The sequence below is a fragment of the Natator depressus genome, chromosome 28, assembly GCF_965152275.1.
Source record: "Natator depressus isolate rNatDep1 chromosome 28, rNatDep2.hap1, whole genome shotgun sequence".
NCBI classification, from domain to species: Eukaryota; Metazoa; Chordata; order Testudines; family Cheloniidae; genus Natator; species Natator depressus.
This window is the reverse complement of record NC_134261.1, coordinates 6060257-6086276: the sequence shown is the minus strand read 5'-3', so window position 1 is coordinate 6086276 and position 26020 is coordinate 6060257. Positions and strand designations below refer to the sequence as shown.

Here is a 26020-nt window from a genome sequence, read left to right as displayed (position 1 = left end):
ATATCAGGGTTGGAAGGGACCTCAGGAGGTCATCTAGTCCAACCCCCTGCTCAAAGCAGGACCAAGCCCCAATTTTTGCCCCATATCCCTAAATGGCCCCCTCAAGGATTGAACTCACAACCCTGGGTTTAGCAGGGCAATGCTCAAACCACTGAGCTATCCCTCCCCCCAGGTGAATCAGGGATCAGGTGAAGCAGCAAGAAACACAAACATCAGGTCAACCGGCAGGAATCTCTTGCCAGACTGTTAAATTCTAGGGCCCCAACCTATTGGAGCCAGCCTGTTGAACCAGCCGGACCAAAGCCCTAGCTCCAGTGGGCATCAGTGACCCAGCAGGAAGGAAAAACCTCACTCTAGTGCACCTAGGAACAGGGAAGTCAAGCACATTGAGTGCCAAGGCTTTACAGCAAACCAACACAGCACCAGGAGGTCCCACTGGGATTTGAACTCAGATGACAGGAGTCAGAGAGCTGGCCATTGCACCATGGGACCTGCAGCTATTATGCAGGGTGCAGGTCCTGGAAGGGACTTTGGGTGCAGAAGGGGTGAGAGAGTGAGCTCTGGGAGGGAGTTTGGGTGGGGGAGGGGGTCTGGGGTGCAGGCTCTGGGATAGAGTTTGGGTGCTGGGTGCAGGCTCTGGGCTGTGACAGGGGGTGGGGATACAGGAGGGGGCGAGGAGTGCAGACTCTAGGAGGGAGTGTGGGTGCAGGCTCTGGGAGGGAATTTGGGTGCTGGGTGCAGGCTCCAGGCTGGGACAGGGGCTGGGGGATCAGGAGGGATGAGGAGCATGCATTCAGTCATTTCATAGGGCAGAGTTTTCAGGCTATTAAGATTTGGGGAACTATTCTTCCTAACATCTTCCCTGTGTAGATTTCAGAGGTGTTCACACACTCACTCCCACTGAGCCACACGGTTACACCCCAATCTAATAGAAGGCTGAGAGGTCTCCAAGTTCATAAAAAGAAACAGACAAAAATAGAAAAAGGAACAAAATGTTTCTAAGATTATAAGGGGTTGGATCTCTGCACCTCTCGGCCTTTGGATTCCCCTGGAGCAGGAACTGTAGCTGCAGTTGAGGAACCAGGTACTGGCGTACATGGTCCAGCACATTGGGCTAGCAGGGTTTACAGGTACAGGAGACAAGTGAAGGCTGCATAGTCTGTCGACATGCTTCATTCCCCAGAGGGGATCAGTCCTGGGATCCTGGCAGTCGGTCTCTCTGAGGCTGTGTCTACACGGGCAGAGTTACAGCACCAGGAGTTACAGTGCTGCTCAGAGAGCGCTGAAGGGAAACCGCTGTTGTGTGTTCACACTGTCAGCTGCCTGCACAATAGTGTGTTCACACTTGCGGGACTTGCTGCGGTATTTGGAGCAGTGCACTCTAGGCAGCTGTCCCACTGAGCATCTCTTCCTCTTCTGCCGCTAAGAGTTGTGGGAAGGTGGAGGGGGTCACGGGGCATCCCGGGACCTGTCCCAATGCCCCGTGATGCCTTGCTTCCCATCCCACCAATCCCTGTGTTTCCGTCCACATTTGGCGCCATCTTTCAATGGTTGGTGTACTGCGCGCTCTGCCTCTTCGGGCAGCAGGAATGGATCCCGCACTGTTGACCAATATGCTGCTCCCTCTTACAGACACATCATGAGTGGCAGTGGAGTGATTCCTTAAACTACAAAGGCAAGAGGAGTTCGACATTGATCTCACCCTACGTACTAGCTGTGACATGAGATTGCTTGTGGCATTCACAGAGGTGCTGACCACAGTGGAACGCCGCTTTTGGGCTCAGGAAACAAGCACTGAGTGGTGGGATCACATCGTCATGCACATCTGGGATGACGAGCAGTGGCTGCTTTTGGATGGGGAAAGCCACATTCATGGGACTCTGTGATGAGCTCGCCCCAACCCTGCAGCACAAGGACAGGAGAATGAGAGCTGCCCTGTTATTGGAGAAGTGCGTGGCAATTGCACTGTGGAAGCTGGCTATTCCAGACTGTTACCAATCGGTTGCTGATCAGTTTGAGGTGGGAAAGTCGACCGATGGACATGTGTTGACAACAGTGTGCAGGACCATTAATTGCATCCTGCTCTGAAAGACTGTGACTCTGGGCAATGTGCGCGACATTGTGGATGGCTTCGCACAAATGGGCTTCCCTAACTGCGGAGGGGGATAGATGACACACATATTCCAATTCTGGCACCAGACCACCTAGTCACGGAGTACATTTACCAGAAGGGGTACTTCTCTATGGTTCTCCAGGCATTTGTGGATCACCGTGGGCATTTCACGGACATTAATGCAGGCTGACCCGGTAAGGTGCATGACGCATTCATCTTTCGGAACACTGGCCTGTTCAGGAAGCTGGAAGCAGAGACTTTCTTCCTGGAGCAGGAGATCACCGTAGGGAAGTCAAAATGTCCACTGTGATTTTAAGAGACCCTGTCTACCCCTTAATGCCATGGCTTATGAAGCCATACACGGGGCACTTTGACAGCAGCAAGGAGCGGTTCTACAACAGGCTGAGCAAGTGCAGAATGACTGTTGAGTGTGCTTTTGGCCGTTTATTTGTGAAGGGAAGGGTGAAAGCTTCACTCAGGGCTGGACCACAAAGGCTCAGCACCTGGAGGCTGAATTTGAACAGCCAGAGACCAGGGCTATTAGAGGGGTGGAGCGCGGGGCCATAAGGATCAGGGATACCTTGAAGCAGCAATTTGAAGCTGAAAGCCACGAATATTTGTTGCTATGCACAGGAGTGCAGTGCTTGTAATGTTAGGGGGGGATTGTGATTGGTGGAGACGATGCACTGTGACAGTTTAAGAAAATTGCCTATTGCTTTGCAGGGCTCTGTTTGCTTTCAGTTAATGGAACGAAGATGGCTTTCAAACCAAAACCATTCTTTTATTAAAAATCAACCACCGGAGGAGAGACAAACAAACAAACAAAAACACATCAGCACTGTAGGGGATGGGTAAAAGGTTACACATCTTGTTTCAAGTAATTTTCCTCTTAACAGCAGATTTATTTTAAAATTTATCAAAATGAATTCCATTTGAAATAGAAATAATTACAGTCCAGACTGGGTCTCTGTTCTCGTACATGCTATTTCTCTCACACATTCCCCCACTCTGATTCCTTTGGAGTGAGGTTTTACTTTCAGGATTAGCCATCATTTCCGATACAGTAGGAGGGGGCAGGGAGAGAATGAGAAGAAAACGTGAATCATATTGTAACACTGAAAGTTATCACAGAATCAGCCTCTTACACTAATTAATGTCATGTTTAATTTCACTGTCGCTGGTAACAATTTATTCAAAGATTACAAAATATAAACCTTTTGGGCAGTTTTCTCTTAATTCCCATTTCCACCCAGTGAGTTTTGTGTGAAGTCACATTCTACAATAACCTAGGAGCCTTCCATTCCTCTGAGTTCATGTCTCCCTGGGTCTTCTCCCAGAAGTGTGGGTGGAAGGGGTCTCACACTACATTGGAAGGTTGCATCATGAGAAAAACCACTTGTGCTCTATTTTCACACTTTCTAATCTTTCAAAGTAGCAGGAGGTGGAGAAGTGATACAAATGCGTTAGTTTTGCTCTTGAATCTAAGAGACCAAACCACAGACTGGACTCAGCATTCATGTATCCTGCAGTCTGAACTTGGAATCTGATACATTCCCCCATTGGCTACCATCATTTGCCCAGCAAGGAAGGGCTTCTTGTCCAACAAGGAAGCCAAATTGGGACCCAGACATGGAACAGCTCTGAAGGAATCAGGTGAAAAAGACAGTTGTTCCCAGTTTAATCACGGCATCCTTTAGGAGTGTGATCAATGCCACTTAACTAGGGAGCAGCATTCTAAAAATAGTTTACCTGGGCCACAGGTCAGCATAGCATCCATCTCTGCGGTGAAAATCAACCACTCGTACCTGCAATTTCTACCTGAGTTTTTGTCAAATCTTTGACCTTACTTGGAGTAATTTTACACTTCTCTGGCGTAGAATTCTTCATCAACCGCACAACATACCAGTTGCGATAGCGAGGTATAATTCCCCCAAAATGCCCCTTTATTTCTTTAATCTGGTGGCACAGATTTAAATTAGGGACTAAATTCAGGTGCGGTTTACAATCCCTGTAAGACACCAAATGTCAGGTATCTATTAACAATAGGTGTCTTTCTGCACTCGATCACATTGAACACGGATTTCATTTTCTACACATTTGTATCTCCTCCCAGGGGTGAGCGGAACAGAAATGTCACTTCCACTTTTCCCATCCCCACCTAGCTAGGGATTGCATTTCCCAAATAATAGGCAACATGCACCTGATTAGGAAGGAGCTATCTTCAGGAGCCATCTCCTGCAGGGCCTGGGCCACAACTGCTTTGGGAGCCAGATGCATGGGTATTTTGCTTAGTCACAAGTCATTTACTAGGGAATCCTCTTCCCAGCCCTTTAGAAAAAATATTGACCTAACCAACTGAACAACATGGGGGTTGGGATAGTGATGGGGAATAAGGGAATCCCTCTGACTTACTCTATCTTCTTCTGTTGTTACAGAGGGTGAAATGACCTTTTCCCCTATCCCTGCCCTGTTCCTGGTCTTTGTAATAGTTCAATATATTTTAAGTGAGGAAAATGGTAGAAAAAATATCTGCTCTCCAGCACAACCTGCAGCAACATCAGAGCAACTGGGAATGAAACAATTTGTTCCCGAAGGGGGAACCTGATGACTAACAATTGCTTTGACATGGGGGAACCGTATAACTGGGATGCTCAGGGTTTGTTTAGACGAGGAAAAGTGATGGAGTTTAGGTCAGGCCAAGGGGAAAGCTAATGCCAACCACTGCACCTGGGCTGCATCGGCTCTACAACTATAATTGTCTTTTTACACCAAGATCACTAACTTGAGCTGCCAACGCCATGTACAGTCCTAGTGGATGTACGGCACGGGTAGTTTTTGCCTCAGTGTAGCTTGTTGGGATCAAACCTCTCTCCCCCACCTGGAGCTGATGAACATTCCTGGCTGGAGGGGGACACACTCCTATGACTCAAAAGGAAAGGGGTTGATAGAAAAGATCCCAGGACTGACCCCAAAGAAGGGTGAGCAGCAAAAGACAGAAGCAGGCAACTCATCTGGGGGAGCTGAGAGACCACGGTGAAGATGGTGCAAAGATCACTCTGTGGGAATTAGCAAATGTGATTTAAAAAAAAAAATTTTTTTTTGGCCAGCCCTAGTCAAGGCATTTATTACAGTTCTCTCTCATGTGGATTTTCTGATGTCTAGTAAGGATTGAACTCTGATTGAAGCTTTTCCTGCACTCAGAGCATGTGTAGGGCCTCTCTCCTGTGTGGATTCTACGATGTGTGATCAGGTCAGAGCTCTGATTGAAGCTTTTCCCACACTCAGAGCATATGTAGGGCCTCTCTCTTGTGTGGATTTTCTGATGTGAGATGAGGGCTGAAGTATGAATAAAGCATTTACCACACTCAGAACATCCATAAGGTTTCTCACCTGTGTGGATTCTCCGATGTCTGAGAAGGCTTGAGTTCTGACTGAAACTTTTCCCACACTCAGGGCACGTGTAGGGTTTCTCTCCAGTGTGGGTTATCCAATGTCTGATAAGGGTAAAGCTCTGATTGAAGCTTTTCCCACACTCAAAACACATGTAGGATTTCTCTCTTGTGTGGATTCTCTGATGTTTGATAAGGGCAGAGCTCCCATCAAAGCTTTTCCCACACTCATGGCGTGTGTAGCGTGTCTCTTCCAAGTTGATTCTCTCGTGTGTAACAAAATCTGAGTGGCTACTGAAGTTTTCCTCTGGCCTCTGCTGACTCTCACAGGCTTTTGCTTCTTCTGCGAGTGCACAAGTCCCAGAATCATTCCCTTTGGATCTTCCTGATAACATCCCATGTGGTTCTACTCGCTCAGCATCTTCCTGCTGGGGTTCCTCCTCGTTTTCACTCACCATCCCATCACCTGATGGGAGACAGAGAGAATCCAGACATAGGTCACTCCCTGCACCAGAGAGAAAGGAAATCTCAGAGACAGGAATGGAAAAAGGGACGAACAAACTAAAATATGTGCAGGAGAGATCAAACCTATCAGGAGCTGATTTTCCCCAAACCCTTCCCCAGAGGAGAGAGGAAGGGATCAGTTCTGCGTCTGCATCTAACCAGAACACTAAGGGGAAAGTGAGATTGGGGAGGGACCTGCTGCTGGATGTCAGTCAGGATAGGTGGGAAGCCATGAGTGACATCTGCCTAATGATTGCACATCTGCAGGGAACACTCCTGAACTTGGAGAGCTCACAAGGTCTTTGAAGGGCATCCCAAATGCTTCCTGTATTCATGGACAGTTTCTGAGTTGCTTTAACCAATTCCCTACCTGTGCAGGCAGCTCTCGGGAGCACTTCTTTCTCAGAGCAGTGGGGGCCTGGGACCCACGGTTCTTCCCCTCGTTCCAGCTGCGAGATCCCATCAGGTTTGGAAACTGGGAACTCTATTCCAGGCAAAGAAAACAAGGGAGGTCAGTGGAATTTGTGGGATACTTGTCACAAGGAATATTCCATGGTTTTAACCTCAACTCATTTTTAAGCAGTAACATCCCAAGACCAGCTTCCTTGGCTCAAAGTGGCAGGAGAGTTATTATTATAAATCATATTCATTACCTTAGTGCCCAAGGACCAACTAACAGTGGGTCCCCATTGTGCTAGGCAAAGTACATACACAGAATAGTAGATGGCCCATGCCTTGAAGAATTTACAATCTAAATAGACAAGACAGACACAGAATGGGGGAAGGGGTAGAACTCACTGTTAGAATGTAGATATACTGAGGCCTGCCTGTAAACCCTATACTTTAAGAACTTAGGTGTATTTTTATCACTTAGCTAGTTACAGGGGGTATAAAAACAAAGAATCAAAATCACAGTCCACCTATGTATGGGCCTTCTCTCACTCGGATAGTCCGAGGGCTTGTTGTTAGGGTAAGGCCTTTGGCTAAGCAGCAGGGGCAGCCATAAGCTGGGAAGTGTCTGGTCACATCCCAAACCAGTCACACTGAATAAGGTGGTATTGGGCTGTTAGGAAGACGATCCTGCCCAGATAGTGCCCATCACCACCAGATAAAGAAACAGATCTTAAGATGGTTAAAGAAAACTTAGTTTGATAGCATCCTATTTGGCAAGAAATCACTTATCAATGGTTGTGAAACCCTCATTCTGTATTTATCTTTATGGCCACCACTTTTCTATTGTTAATCTGTCTGGTTCTCTAATTGTTTCTGTCTGCTGTATAATTAATTTTGCTAGGTGTAAGTTAATTAGGGTAGTGGGATATAATTGGATAGAAAATTATGTTACAATATGTTAGGATTGGTTAGTTAAATTTCAATAAAATGACTGGTTAAGGTATAGCTGAGAATATTCCTGTATAAACGGAGTCAAACAGAAAGGGGAAGGGAAATTGGAATCCTGTTTGTTAAGGGGGGTAACAGGAACAGGGAATGGGGAACAGGGACACAGGCAAGGCATCAGAGCAGGGAAGAGAACATGGGGAATGGACTCTGTCGGCATATAGAGATAAGCCCGACTGGTGTGAAGGGCTTCAGAATACGCTTGCTTGGAAACTAACCCCAATCAACATCGCATTATCTGCACTTTGGACTTCTGGTCTTTTGCTGCTTGCTGTCTGCGTGACAAGAACCAGGGAAGTGGGAGGCCCTCTTAAAAAACTGACCTGACCCGATAACTAAGGGTATGTCTACACTACAAAATTAGATCGATTTTATAGAAGTCAATTTTTAGAAATCAATTTTATACAGTCGATTGTGTATGTCCCCACTAAGCGCATTAAGTTGGAGGAGCATGTCTTCAATACCGTGGATAGCACTGACTTACAGAGCAGTGCACTGTGGGTAGCTGTCCCACACTTCCCGCAGTCTCTGCTGCTCATTGGAATTCTGGGTTAACCTCCCAATGCCTGATGGGGCAAAAACATTGTCGCGGGTGGTTTTGGGTAGATGTCATCAGTCGCCCTTCCTTCCCTCCCTCCCTCCGTGAAAGCAATGGCAGACAATCATTTTGTGCCTATTTTCCTGGGTTACTTGTGCAGACACCATACCACGGCAGCATGCTCACCGCTGCTGTTTGAGCATTGTAAACACCTCGTGCATTATCCTGGAGTTTGGGCAGAACCTGGCTAAGAGACTCCAGCATGAGGACGATTGTGAGGAGGACATGGACACAGATGTGAACTTGCTGCTCACAAACCGGCAAGAATTAATAGGGGAAGCAAAAATGGACGGGAACCTGGGAGGCAGTGACCATGAGATGGTCGAGTTCAGGATCCTAACACAAGGAAGAAAGGAGATCAGAAGAATACAGACCCTGGACTTCAGAAAAGCAGACCTTGACAACCTCAAGGAACTGATGGGCAGGATCCCCTGGGAGAATAACATGAGGGGGAAAGGAGTCCAGGAGAGCTGGCCGTATTTTAAAGAATCCTTATTGAGGTTGCAGGAACAAACCATCCTGATGTGTAGAAAGAATAGTAAATATGGCAGGCGACCAGCTTGGCTTAACAGTGAAATCCTTGCTGATCTTGAACACAAAAAAGAAGCTTACAAGAAGTGGAAGATGGACAAATGACCAGGGATGAGTATAAAAATATTGCTCGGGCATGCAGGAGTGAAATCAGGAAGGCCAAATCACACTTGGAGTTGCAGCTAGCAAGAGATGTTAAGAGTAACAAGAAGGGTTTCTTCAGGTATGTTGGCAACAAGAAGAAAGCCAAGGAGAGTGTGGGCCCCTTACTGAATGAGGGAGACAACCTAGTGACAGAGGATGTGGAAAAAGCTAATGTACTCAATGCTTTTTTTGCCTCTGTCTTCACAAACAAGGTCAGCTCCCAGACTACTGCCCTGGGCAGCACAGCATGGGGAGAAGGTGCCCAGCCCTCTGTGAAGAAAGAAGTGGTTTGGGACTATTTAGAAAAGCTGGACGAGCACAAGTCCATAGGGCCGGATGCACTGCATCCAAGAGTGCTAAAGGAGTTGGCGGATGTGACTGCAGAGCCATTGGCCATTATCTTTGAAAACTCGTGGCGATCAGGGGAAGTCCCGGACGACTGGAAAAAGGCTAATGTAGTGCCCATCTTTAAAAAAGGGAAGAAGGAGGATCCTGGGAACTACACCTCAGTCCCCGGAAAAATCATGGAGCAGGTCCTCAAGGAATCAATCCTGAAGCACTTACACGAGAGAAAAGTGATCAGGAACAGTCAGCATGGATTCACCAAGGGCAAGTCATGCCTGTCTAATCTAATTGCCTTCTATGATGAGATAACTGGGTCTGTGGATGAGGGGAAAGCGGTGGACGTGTTGTTCCTTGACTTTAGCAAAGCTTTTGACACAGTCTCCCACAGTATTCTTGCCAGCAAGTTAAAGAATATGGGCTGGATGAATGGACTATAAGGTGGATAGAAAGCTGGCTAGATTGTCGGGCTCAAAGGATAGTGATCAATGGCTCCATGTCTAGTTGGCAGCCGGTATCAAGTGGAGTGCCCCAAGGGTGGTTCCTGGGGCCAGTTTTGTTCAGTATCTTCATTAATGATCTGGAGGATGGTGTGGATTGCACCCTCAGCAAGTTTGCAGATGACACTAAACTAGGAGGAGAGGTAGATACGCTGGAAGGTAGGGATAGGATACAGAGGGCCCTAGACAAATTAGAGGATTGGGCCAAAAGAAATCTGAGGAGGGTCAACAAGGACAAGTGCAGAGTCCTGCACTTAGGACGGAAGAATCCAATGCACCGCTACAGACTAGGGACCGAATGGCTCGGCAGCAGTTCTGCAGAAAAGGACCTAGGGGTTACAGTGGACCAGAAGCTGGATATGAGTCAACAATGTGCCCTTGTTGCCAAGAAAGCCAATGGCATTTTGGGCTGTGTAAGTAGGAGCATTGCCAACAGATCAAGGGACGTGATTGTTCCCCTCTGTCATAAATATAAAGGGAAGGGTAAACCCCTTTAAAATCTCTCCTGGCCAGAGGAAAAATCCTCTTATCTGTAAAGGGTTAAGAAGCTAAAGGTAACCTTGGTGGCACCTGACCAAAATGACCAATGAGGAGACAAGATACTTTCAAAAGCTGGGAGGAGGGAGAAAAAAAAACAAAGGGTCTGTGTCTGTCTGTATGATGCTTTGGCCGGGGACAGAACAGGAATGGAGTCTTAGAACTTAGTAAGTAATCTAGCTAGGTATGTGTTAGATTATGATTTCTTGAAATAGCTGAGAAAATAGCTGTGCTGAATAGAATGAATATTCCTGTCTGTGTGTCTTTTTTGTAACTTAAGGTTTTGCCTAGAGGGATTCTCTATGTTTTGAATCTAATTACCCTGTAAGGTATTCACCATCCTGATTTTTCAGAGGTGATTCCTTTACTTCTATTAAAAGTCTTCTTGTAAGAAAACTGAATGCTTTTTCATTGTTCTAAGATCCAAGGGTTTGGGTCTGTGGTCACCTCTGCAAATTGGTGAGGATTTTTACCAAACCTTCCCTAGAAAGTGGGGTGCAAGGGTTGGGAGGATTTTGGGGGGAAAGACGTGTCCAAACCATGTTTCCCAGTAAACCCAGATAAAGTTTGGTGGTGGCAGTGGAAATCCAAGGGTAAAATAATTTTGTACCTTGGCGAAGTTTTAACCTAAGCTGGTAAAAGTAAGTTTAGGAGGTTTTCATGCAGGTCCCCACATCTGTACCCTAAAGTTCAGAGTGGGGAAGGAACCTTGACACCCTCTATTCGACATTGGTGAGGCCTCATCTGGAGTACTGTGTCCAGTTTTGGGCCCCACACTACAAGAAGGATGTGAAAAAATTGGGGAGAGTCCAGCAGAGGGCAACAAAAATGATTAGGGGGCTGGAACATATGAGTTACGAGGACAGGCTGAGGGAACTGGGATTGTTTAGTCTGCAGAAGAGAAGAATGAGGGGGGATTTGATAGCTGCTTTCAACTACCTGAAAGGGGGTTCCAAAGAGGATGGTTCTAGACTATTCTCAGTGGTAGAAGATGACAGGACAAGGAGTAATGGTCTCAAGTTGCAGTGGGGGAGGTTTAGGTTGCCTATTAGGAAAAACTTTTTCACTAGGAGGGTGGTGAAACACTGGAATGTGTTACCTAGGGAGGTGGTGGAATCTCCTTCCTTAGATGTTTTTAAGGTCAGGCTTGACAAAGTCCTGGCTGGGATGATTTAGTTGGGGATTGGTCCTGCTTTGAGCAGGGGGTTGGACTAGATGACCTCCTGAGGTCCCTTCCAACCCTGATATTCTATGATTCTGTGATTCTATGTTCCTGAAAGCATGGGCTGTGGCAATTGGGACATCATGGCAGCAGTAGGGCTGGTTGATACAGTGGAATGCTGATTCTGGGCCAGGCAAACAAGCACAGACTGGTGGGACCGCATAGTGTTGTGGGTTTGGGATAATTCACAGTGGCTGCAAAACTTTCGCATGCGTAAGGCCACTTTCCTTGAAGTTTGTGAGTTGCTTTCCGCCACCCTGAAGTGCAGGAATACCAAGATGACAGCTTCTCTGACAGTTGAGAAGAGAGTGGCAATAGCCCTGTGAAAGCTTGCAACACCTGACTGCTACCAGTCAGTCGGGAATCAATTTGGAGTGGGCAAGTCTACTGTGGGGACTGCTGTGATCCAAGTAGCCAACGCAATCACTGAGCTGCTGCTATCAAGGGTAGTGACTCTGGGAAATGTGCAGCTCATACTGGATGGCTTTGCTGCAATGGGATTCCCTAACTGTGGTGGGGCGATAGACGGAACCCATATCCCTATCTTTGCACCAGACCACCTTGCCGACCAGTACGTAAACAGCAAGGGGTACTTCTCAATGGGGCTGCAAGCACTGGTGGATCACAAGGGACGTTTCACCGACATCAACGTGGGGTGGCCGGGAAAGGTGCATGTTTTTCACATCTTTAGGAACTCTGGGCTGTTTGAGCAGTTGCAAGAAGGGACTTAGTTCCCAGACCAGAAAATTACCATTGGGGGTGTTGAAATGCCAATAGTTATCCTTGGGGACCCAGCCTACCCTTTGCTCCCATGGCTCATGAAGCCGTACACAGGCAGCCCGGACAGTAGTAAGGAGCAGTTCAGCTTTAGGCTGAGCAAGTGCAGAATGGTGGTAGAATGTGCCTTTGGACTTTTAAAAGCCCACTGGCGCTGTTTGCTGACTAGGTTAGACCTCAGCGCAACCAACATTCCCATTGTTATTGCTGCTTGCTGTGTGCTCCATAATATCTGTGAGAATAAGGGGGAGACGTTTATGGGAGGGTGGGAGGTTGAGGCAAATTGCCTGGTGGCTGATTTTGAGCAGCCAGACACCAGGGTGATTAGAAGAGCACAGCTAGGCGTGCTATGTGTCAGAGAGGTTTTGGAAACCAGTTTCATGACTGGCCAGGGTATAGTGTGACAGTTGTGTGTGCTTCTTCTTGCTGCAAACCTGCCCCCTTTGTTGACTTTAATTCCCTGTAAGCCAACCACCCTCCCCCATTCAATCACAGCTGGCAAAGGGTATAAAGTAACTATTGTTTTGCGACCATGCATTCTCTCTTTATTAACTTTTAAAAAAGTGAGATAACTGACAAGGTAGCCTGGATGGGGTGCGGTACGGGAGGAGGGAAGGACAAGGACACATTGCTTACTGTAGCCACACTACAAATCAAAACTGTTTGAATGCCAGCCTTCTGTTGCTTGAGCCAGCCTGTGGAGTGGAGTGGCTGGGTGCCCGGAGCCTCCCCCCCACGTTCTTGGGCGTCTGGATGAGGAGGATATGGAACTTGGGGAGGAGGGCAGGTGGTTATACAATGGATGCAGCAGGGGTTTGTGCTCTTGTTGGCTTTCCTGCAGCTCCAACAGATGCTTCATCATCTCCATTTGCTTCCCCAAGAGATGCTTCATCATGTCCGTTTGCTCCCCCATTAGCCTCAGCATCGCATCCTGCCTCCGCTCTTCATGCTCACTTCAATCTTTCCTAGCCTCTGCCACGGAATGCCTCCATGCATTAAGCTGTGCCCTATCAGTGCGGGAGGACTGCATGAGCTCAGAAAACATGTCATCGCGAGTGCGTTTTTTTCACCTTCCAATCTGCGATAACCACAGGGATAGAGACAATGGGGGGAGCATAGAAACATTTGCACCCAGGGGCAGATAAAAAGGGAGAGTAAAATTTAAGATGACACATTTCTGAGAACAAAAGGGAGACTCTTTCACAGTGAATCAAGCAATTCACAGCAGACAGCACATATGCTTTAGGTACAAGGTCGCATTTTGCCTTTTATATTGAATGCCTGCCGATATGGTGACACATCACACACAGCTGGGAAGCAGAATTCAGTTTCCAGGCAGCCATGGTATGCGGGGTTGGCTTCTTATGCAGAAGATGTGGGAATGGTTTCACACCTCCTTTCCCATAGCATGCAATGCCGGCTGGGTTTCACATTTAAAAAGGAGGGGCTGCAGTTTTCGGGTGGATGTGCAGCACACACCTACCCCCACCCCACCATGTGGCTATTCTTTGGGATGATCCCTTCACCCCGCCCCCCACCGCGTGGCTATTCTCCGGGATGATCCCTTTTAGCCAAGCGCAAACAACCCAGCATGAATGGGGTCCTTTTACTGTTCCCTTAGACAAATTCCTCTATTTCAACCAGGTGACCATGAATGATATCACTCTCCTGAGGCTAACACAGAAAGATAAAGACCGAATGTTGCTTGAATGTGATCAAAACCCAGGACCATTCGCTGCCATGTTTTGTGCTGCAATGATTCCAGACCACTTGCTACTGGCTTGGCGTGTTAAAGTGTCCTACCGTGGAGGATGAAATAAGGCAGAAACCTTCTGCAAAGGCTTTCAGAGTACCTCCAGGAGAGCTTCATGGAGACGTCCCTGGAGGATTCCGCTCCATCCCCAGACACGTTAACAGACTTTTCCAGTAGCTGTACTGGCCACGAATGCATCCCAAGTCTTCAGGGCAAATCAAACATTAAACACTATTGCTTTTAAACCCCGTACTGTAGTTACAAAGGTGCACTCACCAGAGGTGCTTTGTCCGCCTTCAGGGTCGGGGATCCCGCCTTGGGAGGGTATTGGCTCCAGGGTGATGAAAAGGTCCTGGCTGCTGGGGAGAACGGATTCACCGCGTGCCTGCTGCTCATTCTCTTCCTCCCCCTCATCCACAAAATCCTCCTCCCTGTTGTGTGAGACTCCCCCCTTGCGGGTGTCCACGGACAGTGGTGGGGTAGTGGTAGGGTCCCCCCTTAGAATGCCATGCAGCTGATCATAGAAGCAGCATGTCTGGGGCTCTGACCCAGAGTGACCATTTGCCTCCTTTGTTTTTTGGTAGGCTTGCCTGAGCTCCTTGACTTTCACGCGGCACTGCTGTGTGTCCCTGGTGTAGCCTCTCTCCACCAGGCCCTGTGCGATTTTGGCATATATATTTGCATTTCTTCTTTCTGATCGGAGTTCTGCCTGCACAGATTCTTCTCCCCATACAGCTATCAGATCCTGTGTCTCCCTTTTGGTCCATGCTCGAGCTCGTTTGCGATTCTGGGGGAACTGCATGGTCACCTGTCCTGCTGAGCTCGCCACGCTGACCAAACAGGAAATGAAATTAAAAATTTCCTGGGGCTTTTCCTGTGTACCTGGCTAGTGCATTGGAGTTGAAAGTGCTGGCCAGAGCGGTCACATTGGAGCACACTGGGATAGCTCCCGGAGGCCAATACCGTCGCATTGCGTCTTCACTGCCCCAAATTCGACCCAGCAAGGTCGATTTTAGCGCTACTCCACTCGCCGGGGAGGCGTACAGAAGTTGATTTTAAGAGCCCTTTAGGTCAACGGAATGGGGTTGGTTGTGTAGACGCATTCATTTTAAAATCAACCTAACGCTGCTAAATTCAACCTAACCCCGTAGCGTAGACCAGGGCTAAGAGGTAAGCCTTTAAGGAAGGTTTTAATACACTTTGGAACTGATCAGGGACTGATGAGGGGGCCATGGTAAATATGCATTTAGATCCTTTTCTTGTTTTATATCTTTTCCCCATAAGGCACACTGTCATGAATCCATAGGATCTGTGCAATGCCCGGGCTTTTAAACAGCCCTTGGGAAGCCTCTGGCTTCAACGCTCCTATTTCAACCTGTGAGCTCTGCCAGCAGGCCCAGCTCAACTACACTCCTCTTCAGAGACCGTTCCTCATTCATGCTTCAATGCACCTCAGCAAGTTTTTGCTGTCACACTGGGCAGACTGTTAAAACATAGCAGGGTTTATTAGTCAACCGAAACACAGCACTGGAAAGTCCTTAGATGAGGACAGAGAAGCAAAGACGACAATATAGTCCAGACTGGCCAAGGCCCTTGAGCCATGCTGCTGTTGAAAACAGTTTGGTTTCCTTTCACTGTGCCTGTCCATTTGTCTTCGCTCCAGTAGAGCTCCCTGCGTCTGCGAGCCCAGTTCTTCCTGCTCCCAAAAACACAATGAGTCCATGTATGCTTCACTTAGCCAAGTGGAGATCCTCCCATGGACAGGTGACAATTACTCCCTTGTCTCTGTCGGGTATTCCATTGATGTAAGTTGGTTCCAGCCAGTCCTTAATGACCCAGTCATATCACCCCATGACAGCTACGTGACAAAACACCTCATGTCTCCTGCTCTGTCTAATCATAGCAATACCAATCACAGAGGGAAACTGAGGTGTGTATTCGCATCATAGAAGTATCACCAAAATTCCCACCTCTATTTTACACACACACACACACACACACACACACACACACACACACTGCTCACAGCCCTTGGCGAGAAAGCAAAGCACAGGAACTGGATGTTAGTCCAGTGAACACAGTGGAGGACAAGCTGCAATCCTCAAACCCTGGTCAAAAAGGAGAGGCATGTGGGTCCCTACGCATAGAGAGGGGCTGGCTAGAGTCCTGATACTGGAGAGGGCATTCCTTGAGCAGAGCATGGAGGCAGGTCAAAGGCTTAGCTACCCCAAAACTGTGACATCGCAAAAGCACATTTTGGGGAATTAGGAAATCTAGTGACTCAGGTGTAATGGGAGGGAGATGTGTAATGTGGAAAAGGCTGGGGAATTAAACACTAAAATTCAGGAGCAACAGCCTCTAATTCTTCCGGGAAAAGGAGAACGTAAGAAATAAGAACTGGGCCACACAACTTCAGGAGGGTCAGGCTCAGAGATCCAAGGAGCCTGGAGGGAAGACAGCTTTAGGTTGCTGCAGATGGAGAGAGGGGGGACAAGGCTCTCCCCAAACTCTCACTCCTGTTGACCCCGACCTGTGACCTATGACCCAGTCTCAGGTCTTGTGGGTAATTTTATACTTGCTAGAGGTAAAATGTCATTATCAGAGTATTGCTTATCAGCTTGGAACATGCATGGAGGGGCAAGGAGGTGAACAGAAATAAATGGGTTATTAAGCTTGTTAAGGGCAGTGATGAGCTGGAGCCGGTTGTTAAATTTAGAAGCCCTTTGAGAACCGGTTGTCCCGCGACTTCTAAAAGGGCTTCGACATTTAACAACCGGCCCAAAGTGGTGCCTTAGGCACCGACTCCGTGGGTGCTCCGGGGCTGGAGCACCCACAGGGAAAATTTGGTGGGTGCAGAGCACCCACCAGCAGGTCCCCGCCCCGTCCCAAGCTCACCTCCGCTCCCCCCCACCCCCTGAGTTATGCTCCATCCCGCTCTGTTTCTCCACACCCAAACAGCTGATTCGCGGGACAGAGAAGAAGAGCAGGGCGGTGCGTTCAGGGGCGGGGGCGGAGCAGAGGTGAGCTGGGGCCGGGCGGGGAGCTGCCGGTGGGTGCTCTGTGCCCACCAAATTTTCCCTGGGGGTGCTTCAGCCCCGCAGCACCCAGGGAGTCGGCACTTAAGGCGCCACTTTTGATGTGATCAGTGGGGGGAGCAGCCGCTCCCCCTGCTCCCCCCCAGCTACGCTCCTCCGCCCCTAGGAGCCAGAGGGACCTGCCGGATGCTTCCCGGGAGCAGCCCCAGGTAAGCAGCACTGGGACTCACCATCTCGCCCCCCGGCAGGTCCCTCTGGCTCTTAGGGGCGGGGTGGGCATCCACTACGGTGGCCCACGAGACCCTCCTGGCCGGTTCCGGGAGAAGTCAGGGGACGGGGTATCAAGGAACGTGGGGGGTTGGATGGGGCAGGAGTCCTGGGGGGCGGGGGCAGGCCACGACCCCCTTGTGGGATGAGGAGGGAACCAGTGGTTAACATTTTGGCAGCTCATCACTGGTTAAGGCCCTTATATTAGGTCCAGGCTTTATGGGAGTGGTTATGCTAAAGTCTGGGATTTACCTGAATAGGCCTAAGGAGAGAATCCCAGGTCAGATATTTTGCACCCTCATTTTGAGAGACTAACGAGGAACCAGAAACAGGTGCAATAAGCCACAGGATTCTGAAAGAAGGAAGTTGGGGGGGAGGGGGGGCAGCTTCAGCAATTAGGTTGCTATGCAGTATCTCAGCAGTTGGACTGCATTCATATATTGGCATTATTAATAAATAAGTGATATAAATCATGAGTATTAACGCTTGATGCTTAATTAGGGACTTCCCAAAGGCCACATATGGGTTGGGGCAGATATTGACAGTCTTGTAATCAGAGTAAAGGAGCAGATATCGTATATACCCGTACTATTACCATAAGGAAGCAGATAAAATACCTCTCCTAGTCACCATTTTTTTGTTTGTCAGGTCCCGGAGACAGTGTAAATTGAAGCAGGGCCTCCCTTCTGATGGTCTCCCTTGTGCTTTGATCTTTGTCTCCAATGGTGTCCATAACTGGCAAGTATGCCCAGTGCAAGACCCTCTTTACTACACTTATCTTATTCTAATCGTTAGGTGCATTGATCCTTGCCTATGATTTCAATTATAGCTGTCTGTATTAAATCAAGTTCTGTGTCTTTCACCAAATTTCATCTTCTCAATTAACTTTGAGTAGCCAGGTACAGGGGCAAGCTGTACCCCAATATGTAATCTTAGAGGTGTAAAAATTGTCACTCTGTAACACCATCAACAGAGTGCCCGTTTGTGCCTGGGTAGCAGCCCTGCTATGGGAGGGAGGAATGCAGCAAGGACGCAGGATCGGTGCCCAGAGTCACTGTGCATAGAGATGGGGAGGTTATATGGGGAGGGGGGTAATGAGTGGGAGAGGGAGGTCAAGAGTTAAAATAATAATATTTGGGGGAAAACGTATAATGAAGTGAAACTGAACAGAAATAAAACTGGAGCATAGGCTCTAAAGCAACAAGGCTTGCGTAGGGATTTGGGGTTAAAGGTCTGGGATCCCCCACAGATCTAGATCCCCAAACCTCTCCTCCCTCAAACTGACCCACCCAGCCCACTTCCTGGGTGCCTTCCTCCATACTCCCCTCCCTTTCTTCCCATTACTCTCAGCTGGCACCACCTCCCGGCACCTTGGGAGCTTCTTATGTTCCCTCCTCATCTCACTACTTCATCCCCCCTGCTCCATACCGCTAATCCTGCGCACACCTTCCCCATGTCCTGGCACCCCAGAATGATCTACTCCCCCTTCTCCTCCCCTCCCATGGCTCTGTTCTCCCTTGACCCCTGGACTCCTGAATGGCAACATTATACGTTCTGCTATCAAAAGATGAGCTCATTTAATTGTCACACAAGCCATGCATCAGTCATCGACCTATTTACTCAATTTAGAATTCTACAGGTGGCATATTTTCCTCTTAAAAAGAGGAAAAGGCATGAAAGCTACAGTTATTAATGTAGTTATGAATGTATCCAATAAGGATACATTACATGCCATTTTACAATGACTGATGGCACCAAAAAAGCAAATGTCCAAAAAATTATTCTAGTGGGTGGGAGATAAGGCAAAAAAAAAAAGGGGGGGGGGCAAGGAAACTTGTCAAAACTTGTATGATGAATGAAGCTATAAAGTTATTACTACTCAGGTTCTTTAGAGACCCCACAGCTTCCAATAACCCAGGGGACAGGACTCCTTACCCAGCAAGACCAAAGTCTCATAGTTCTCCTGCATGACGTCTCTGCAGAGGGCTCTCTGAGCAGGGTCCAGCAGAGCCCACTCTTCCCTGGTGAAATACACAGCCACCTCCTCGAAGGTCACCGGCCCCTGAAAGAGCAAGAGTCCCACACTCAGGACCTGCTGCCCCACTCACAGCCCCTCCATTCTTGGGGGAGAGGAGCCAATCAAATGGGAGCTCTGGGTGGCTTTTTGTCAGGAGTCCCACCCCCAACCCACTCAGAGCACCCAAAAAACGGCAAGTGTCAGGGGGAAAAAGAGAGAGCCCCTCGTCTCTCCCAGCAGATCCATCACACACCTACTAGCCACCGACTGATACAGGAGATGGAGCCCTTAGCAGGGTCCAGGGAGAGCTCCCTGGGAGGAAGCCCAGCGCTGTTCTCATTGTGAGGAGCTGGACAGGGCCAGCCTTAGTGGGGCGCGGACTAGGCGGCATTCCAGGGGGGCCCTTGCTGAGGGGGTTCCTCCGGCAGGGTGCCCTGACTCATCTCCCTACCTCTCTTCAGCTGTCTGCTGCTGCAACTGTTCCTGCAGCCCTGCCCCCTCCGGCCAGCTGCCCCCAGGAGCCTCCTGTGTGCTGTGCAAGGGGGGTTCCTGGCGTCAGGGTGGCCCCACCCTTCTGCTTCTGTGCTCGGTCTCTCCGGAGCTGAGGCAGGGGACACGAGTCTGTCCTGCTGCCTCGGGGTCAGGTGTGGGAGCTGCTGGCCGCAGCCTTCAGACTAGCGAGTGCCACTGTGCGTGAAGTGACAGTGTGCTGTGTCTCTCACACTCCCCCAACACACACACAGTCTCTCACACTCCAACACACACACATACACACACCCCACAATAGACACTTCAATTACTGTTATTACTTCTTTTTACTTCCTGTCAAAATACGTAATGCACATATATTCTCTGTAATTTTATTCTTTCACATTCATTAAGGATTACAGTGCTGTTCTTTTAATTTTGTAACTGGTCTGTGCATTTCATCATTTTATTTCTGTCTTATGCTTAAATTCAGTTCTTTGAGTAATGAGTTCTAAAATGCTGAACCGGTCCTGGCTGGAGTAATTATCATTATTACTGTAATTAACATATTGTGCGTTTTCGTTCATTATTGAAAATGGCACAATCAAAGCATAGACTGTAAATTTTGCTTGTACTTACCTTAGCAGTGCTTGTTTAAAAAAAGAATTAGCTCAACTCAAAATAGACACTGTGCAGATGAAGATCACTTATCTTCAAATTGTATTTTTAATTATATCTGTAAAGTAACTTAAAATTTCCTATGAAAATAAACGCAGTTCCAAGTATGATATTAATAGCAATGCTGGAGTCAAATGTTAGTGTGTCACTTACACGATTGGTTTCAGAGTAGCAGCCGTGTCAGTCTGTATCCGCAAAAAGAAAAGGAGGACTTGTGGCACCTTAGAAACTAACCAATGTATTTGAACATAAGCTTTCGTGAGTGACAGCTCACTTCATCGGATGCATTCAGTGGAAAATACAGTGGGGAGATTTATACACACAGAGAACATGAGACAATGGGTTTTGTTTCCATACAGACTGTAACAGGAGTGATCAGGTAAGGTGAGCTATTACCAGCAGGAGAGTGGCGGGGCGGGGAAGGGAAGGGGAGGGGGGGAAGGAAAAACCTTTTGTAGTGATAATCAAGGTGAGCCATTTCCAGGAGTTGACAAGAACATCTGAGGAACAGTGGAGGGGGGGGGGGGGGAATAAACATGGGGAAATAGTTTTACTTTGTGTAATGACCCATCGACTCCCAGTCTTTATTCAAGCCTAAATTAATTGTATCCAGTTTGCAAATTAATTCCAATTCAGCAGTCTCTCTTTTTGGAGTCTGTTTTTGAAGTTTTTTTGTTGAAGAATTGCCACTTTTAGGTCTTTAAATCGAGTGACCAGAGAGATTGAAGTGTTCTCCAACTGGTTTTTGAATGTTCTAATTCTTGACATCTGATTTGTGTCCATTTATTCTTTTACATAGAGACTGTCCAGTTTCGCCAATGTACATTGCAGAGGGGCATTGCTGGCACATATCACATTGGTAGATGTGCACGTGAACAAAAAGAAGCCTTTGAGGAATTCCACCATGATTTCAACAATTTCCATCCCACCATCAACCTCAGCCTGGACCAGTCCACACAAGAGATCCACTTCCTGGACACTACGGTGCTAATAAGCGATGGTCACATAAACCCCACCCTATACCGGAAACCTACTGACTGCTATGCCTACCTACATGCCTCCAGCTTTCACCCAGACCACACCACACGATCCACTGTCTACAGCCAAGCTCTGCGATACAACCGCATTTGCTCCAGTCCCTCAGACAGAGACAAACACCTACAAGATCTCTATCAAGCGTTCTTACAACTACAATACCCACCTGCTGAAGTGAAGAAAAAGATTGACAGAGCCAGAAGAGCACCCAGAAGTCACCTACTACAGGACAGGCCCAACAAAGAAAATAACAGAACGCCATTAGCCATCACCTTCGGCCCCCAACTGAAACCTCTCCAGCGCATCATCAAGGATCTACAACCTACCCTGAAGGACAACCCATCACTCTCACAGATCTTGGGAGACAGGCCAGTCCTTGCTTACAGACAGCCCCCCAACCTGAAGCAAATACTCGCCGGCAACCACACACCACACAACAGAACCACTAACCCAGGAACCTATCCTTGCGACAAAGCCCGTTGCCAACTGTGTCCACATATCTATTCAGGGGACACCATCATAGGGTCTAATCACATCAGCCACACTATCAGAGGCTCGTTCACCTGCACATCTACCAATGTGATATATGCCATCATGTGCCAGCAATGCCCCTCTGCCATGTACATTGGCCAAACTGGACAGTCTCTACGTAAAAGAATAAATGGACACAAATCAGACGTCAAGAATTAGAACATTCAAAAACCATTCGGAGAACACTTCAATCTCTGGTCACTCGATTACAGACCTAAAAGTGGCAATTCTTCAGCAAAAAAAACTTCAAGAACAGACTCCAAAGAAAAAAGAACAGGAGTACTTGTGGCACCTTAGAGACTAACAAATTTATTTGAGCATAAGCTTTCGTGAGCTACAGCTCACTTCATCGGATGCTCACGAAAGCTTATGCTCAAATAAATTTGTTAGTCTCTAAGGTGCCACAAGTCCTCCTGTTCTTTTTGCAAATACAGACTGACATGGCTGCTACTCTGAAAGACTCCAACGAGAGACTGCTGAACTGGAATTAATTTGCAAACTGGATATAATTAATTTAGGCTTGAACAGAGACTGGGAGTGGATGGGTCATTACACAAAGTAAAACTATCTCCCCATGTTTACCCCCCCCCCCCCACACACACACACACACTGTTCCTCACATGTTCTTGTCAACTGCTGGAAATGGCCCACCTCGATTGTTGGATCATATTAAAGAAGTTCTGTAATAAAATCACAAATGAGTTTGATTCCCCATAGTTTAAATTCCAGGGTATTACTAATTAAGAGGTCTCTTGGTTTTTGGTACTGTTTCTCCCCCGCTCTGTGTGAAACTTGCAAGCTGCTAATTGCCTTAGTACATTCTAAGTCAGAGTCTGTTCTCAAAGCAATTCACACAGAGAGAGACTCAAAGCAATACTCTGTAACAACAGAAACAGCACCCAGAGACTCCCCATTCTTTTGTTGTATTAACAATTGTGATTAAAATAGAGATAGAGGATGTATGTGGATGGATGCTTGGTGTGGATAATAACTGAATGATCAGGGAGGTGCCAGCCTAAGAATCCAGTGTCCATCGGCTGAAGAAGGCGTCAAGTGGAATAACCAGAGGACCCCCGGAGGGCAGACTGGAATCCACCCAGCAGCCTCAAGAATGGGAGAACCAAAGAACAAGAAAACATCTAGCAGCACGGAGCCGTCAGGAATGTGCCATCTGCTGATTGATTCAGCAAAAGCATGATGAAACAATTCCCATAGACTGGCATAGGAAGAAATTCCTATAAAAATGGACTCTAGAAAGTGAGAACTTTGGGGTCTGATTCTGCTAATCAACTTCCAGGAGCATCAGATGAGCATCTGACAAGGCCCTGCTCCCTCCTCATGTCCAGGCCACCTGGCCAGTGGCTTGGCATGAGCAACTCTAAGGCTGGTAACGATGATAACAACCTTGCAGAACCTGTGTGTGTGTGTTTGTAGGAATGAATGTGTGAATAAATATGAAATTGAATGGAATATTATAGCTATAACTAACTGCTTACTATGATTCTTTCTGTATTCACAATAAATGTGGTATTTTGCCTTTTCCCCTTTAATAAGATCCTGCTGGTTTTTATTTTATTGGTATAACACGATTACCATGACAAAAGGTGTCCGTCCCCCGTCCCCGCTCTCCTGCTGGTAATAGCTCACCTTACCATACACACTGTAAGGAGAGTGATCAGGTAACACCCATTGTTTCACGTTCTCTGTGTACATAAATCTCCCCACTGTATCTTCCACTGAATGCATCCGACGAAGTGAGCTGTAGCTCACGGAAGCTCATGCTCAAATAAATCTGTTAGTCTCTAAGGCGCCACAAGTCCTCCTGTTCTTTCTGTTAAGCTTGAAACTGTAGCCACCAGAGCTGAACACACGGTGGTGTGACACCACATTACAAAATGCACTTTAAATAAAATAAAAGGCTACACAATACACCACATACCATGCCACCCTTACTTCTGCTGGTGGTGGCATTGCCTTCAGAGCTGGGCGCTCGGCCAGTACCCACCACTATCGGGCCTCCCTGCCAGTGCTTTATTTGTGCCACGGCTGAGCTCTGGCACCTCTTTCAATACAAATTAAGCACTAGAGGGAGGCATCGGGGCCTGGACGTGATGGTGGGGAGCCTGTGAGGACCGGGGTGATGGGGGACACTAAAATACAAGTTCACCCAGGGTGCCATTCTCCCTAAGGCCCGTCCTGGAGCTGGATATGGACGGAGGGGCATATCCTCGAAGGCAGTGGTTCTCAACCAGGGGTCCCTGGACCTCTGAGGGACTGCGAGCAGGTTTCAAGCGGTCCTCAAAGTAGGGCCAGTGTTCGACTCGCTTGGGCCTAGGGCAGAAAGCCCAAACCTCTCTGCATGGGACTCAAGCCTGAGGCCATGAGTCTCAGGGGCTGAAGCCAAAGCTTGAGTAATTAGCTTTGCAGGGGCCCGTGTCACATGGGTCCCAGGCAATTGCCCTGGTTGCCACCCCCTAATGCCCAGCCCTGGCTTTTATATGCAGAAAACCATGCATATGTGGGGCCATCAAGTTTTTATAGTATGTTGTGGGGGCGTCAAAAAGAGGCCCCACAACCCCTCCCTAAGCTTCACTGGTGGGTGCCCCCTCTATATCTCATAGCAGCCACTGGTTAATCAGCTCTGGCTCCAACACTGGGAGTCTGTTCCATTTTTCTAGCCCCACCTAGGTGGGTTGTTTCCTGTTCCACAAATTAAGGCATTTCAATCTTCCAACCTCATGGGTCTGTTCCTAGAATCTAAGCCACACATTAAACAAGTCCCAACAGATTTGATACACCCTGGCCTCCTCCCTTTCTCCACCCTGGGAATTTCCTGCCCCGCTCCAACCTCCAAACCAGACTGTGCAAACCTTCCCATCTCCGGGGTGTTTGCTGTCCCTCTCCCTCCTGCAGGAGCCCACCAGCAACCCCCCAGTAATCCCTACCTGAACTGGCTTCACTGCAGCCATTTCTCTCCCCTGTCCCATGAGAGGACGGGATGAGCTGGAGGGAAACATGGACGTCATTCTGCAGACTGGCAGGGCGAGAAGGGCAGTTGTGGAGGTTTCAGAACAGGCTTTGATTTCACATCACGATTCCTCCAGGCCCTTTCCCTGCAGACAGACACCCTAGAGTCTGCCATGCTGGGAAAATGCTTGATCTCTTTATTACAGTGTGGACCTGGTCCCTCCTGCTTGGGCTAAACCCACAGAGACATTTTTCAGCCTCCCCAGTAATAAAAACAACAAGGAATCTGGTGGCACCTTAAAGACTAACAGATTTATTTGAGAATAAGCTTTTGTGGGTAAAAACCCCACTTCTTCAGATGCATGGAGTGAAAATTACAGATGCAGACAGAAATTTACTGGCAAATGAAGAGAAGGGAATTATCTCACAAGTGGAGAACCAGTGTTGACAGGGCCAATTTGATCAGGGCGGATGTAGTCCACTCCCAACAATAGATGAGGAGGGGTCAATTCCAGGAGAGGCCAAGCTGCTTTTGCAATGAGCCAGCCACTCCCAGTCCCTATTCAAACCCAAATTCATGGTGTTAAATTTGCAAATGAAGTTCAGTTCTGCTGGTTCTCTTTGAAGACTGTTTCTGAAGGGGTTTTTTTTGTGTGTGTGTGGGTTCAAGTATAGCTACTTTCAAATCTGTTACAGAATGGCCAGGAAGATTGAAGTGTTCTCCACTGGTTAGGTAACTCCCTTCTCTTCGTGTGCCAGTATATTTATGTCTGGTTTCAGAGTAGCAGCCGTGTAAGTCTGTATTCGCAGAAAGAAAAGGAGGACTTGTGGCACCTTAGAGACTAACCAATTTATTTGAGCACAAGCTTTCGTGAGCTACAGCTCACTTCATTGGATGCATTCAGTGGAAAATACAGGGGGAGATTTATATACACAGAGAACGTAAAACAATGGGTGTTACCATACACACTGTAACCAGAGCGATCAGGTAAGGTGAGCTATTACCAGCAGGAGAGCGGGGGGGGGGGGGGGAACCTTTTGTAGTGATAATCAAGGTGGGCCATTTTCAGCAGTTGACAAGAACACTGAGGAACAGTGAGTGTGTGTGTGGTGGTGGGGGGAGGGGGGGCATAAACATGGGGAAATAGTTTTACTTGTGTAATGACCCATCCACTCCCAGTCTTTATTCAAGCCTAAGTTAATTGTATCCAGTT

The 26020-nt window shown here is 47.9% G+C and overlaps 1 protein-coding gene across 1 annotated transcript in view; it reads right to left on the bottom strand.

Annotated features, from left to right (window-relative positions):
- Positions 1-3071: 3071 nt before the first annotated feature.
- LOC141978789 (uncharacterized) overlaps positions 3072-26020 on the bottom strand; it is a 132777-nt gene continuing 109828 nt past the window's right edge. The window contains exons 3-5 of the mRNA XM_074941108.1: positions 19046-19172; positions 6377-6490; positions 3072-6007 (exon numbers count right to left, since the gene is read on the bottom strand). Coding sequence (XP_074797209.1) covers positions 5223-6007; positions 6377-6490; positions 19046-19172 — 1026 coding nt within the window. The 3' untranslated portion in view covers positions 3072-5222. The remainder of the gene's footprint in view (positions 6008-6376; positions 6491-19045; positions 19173-26020) is intronic.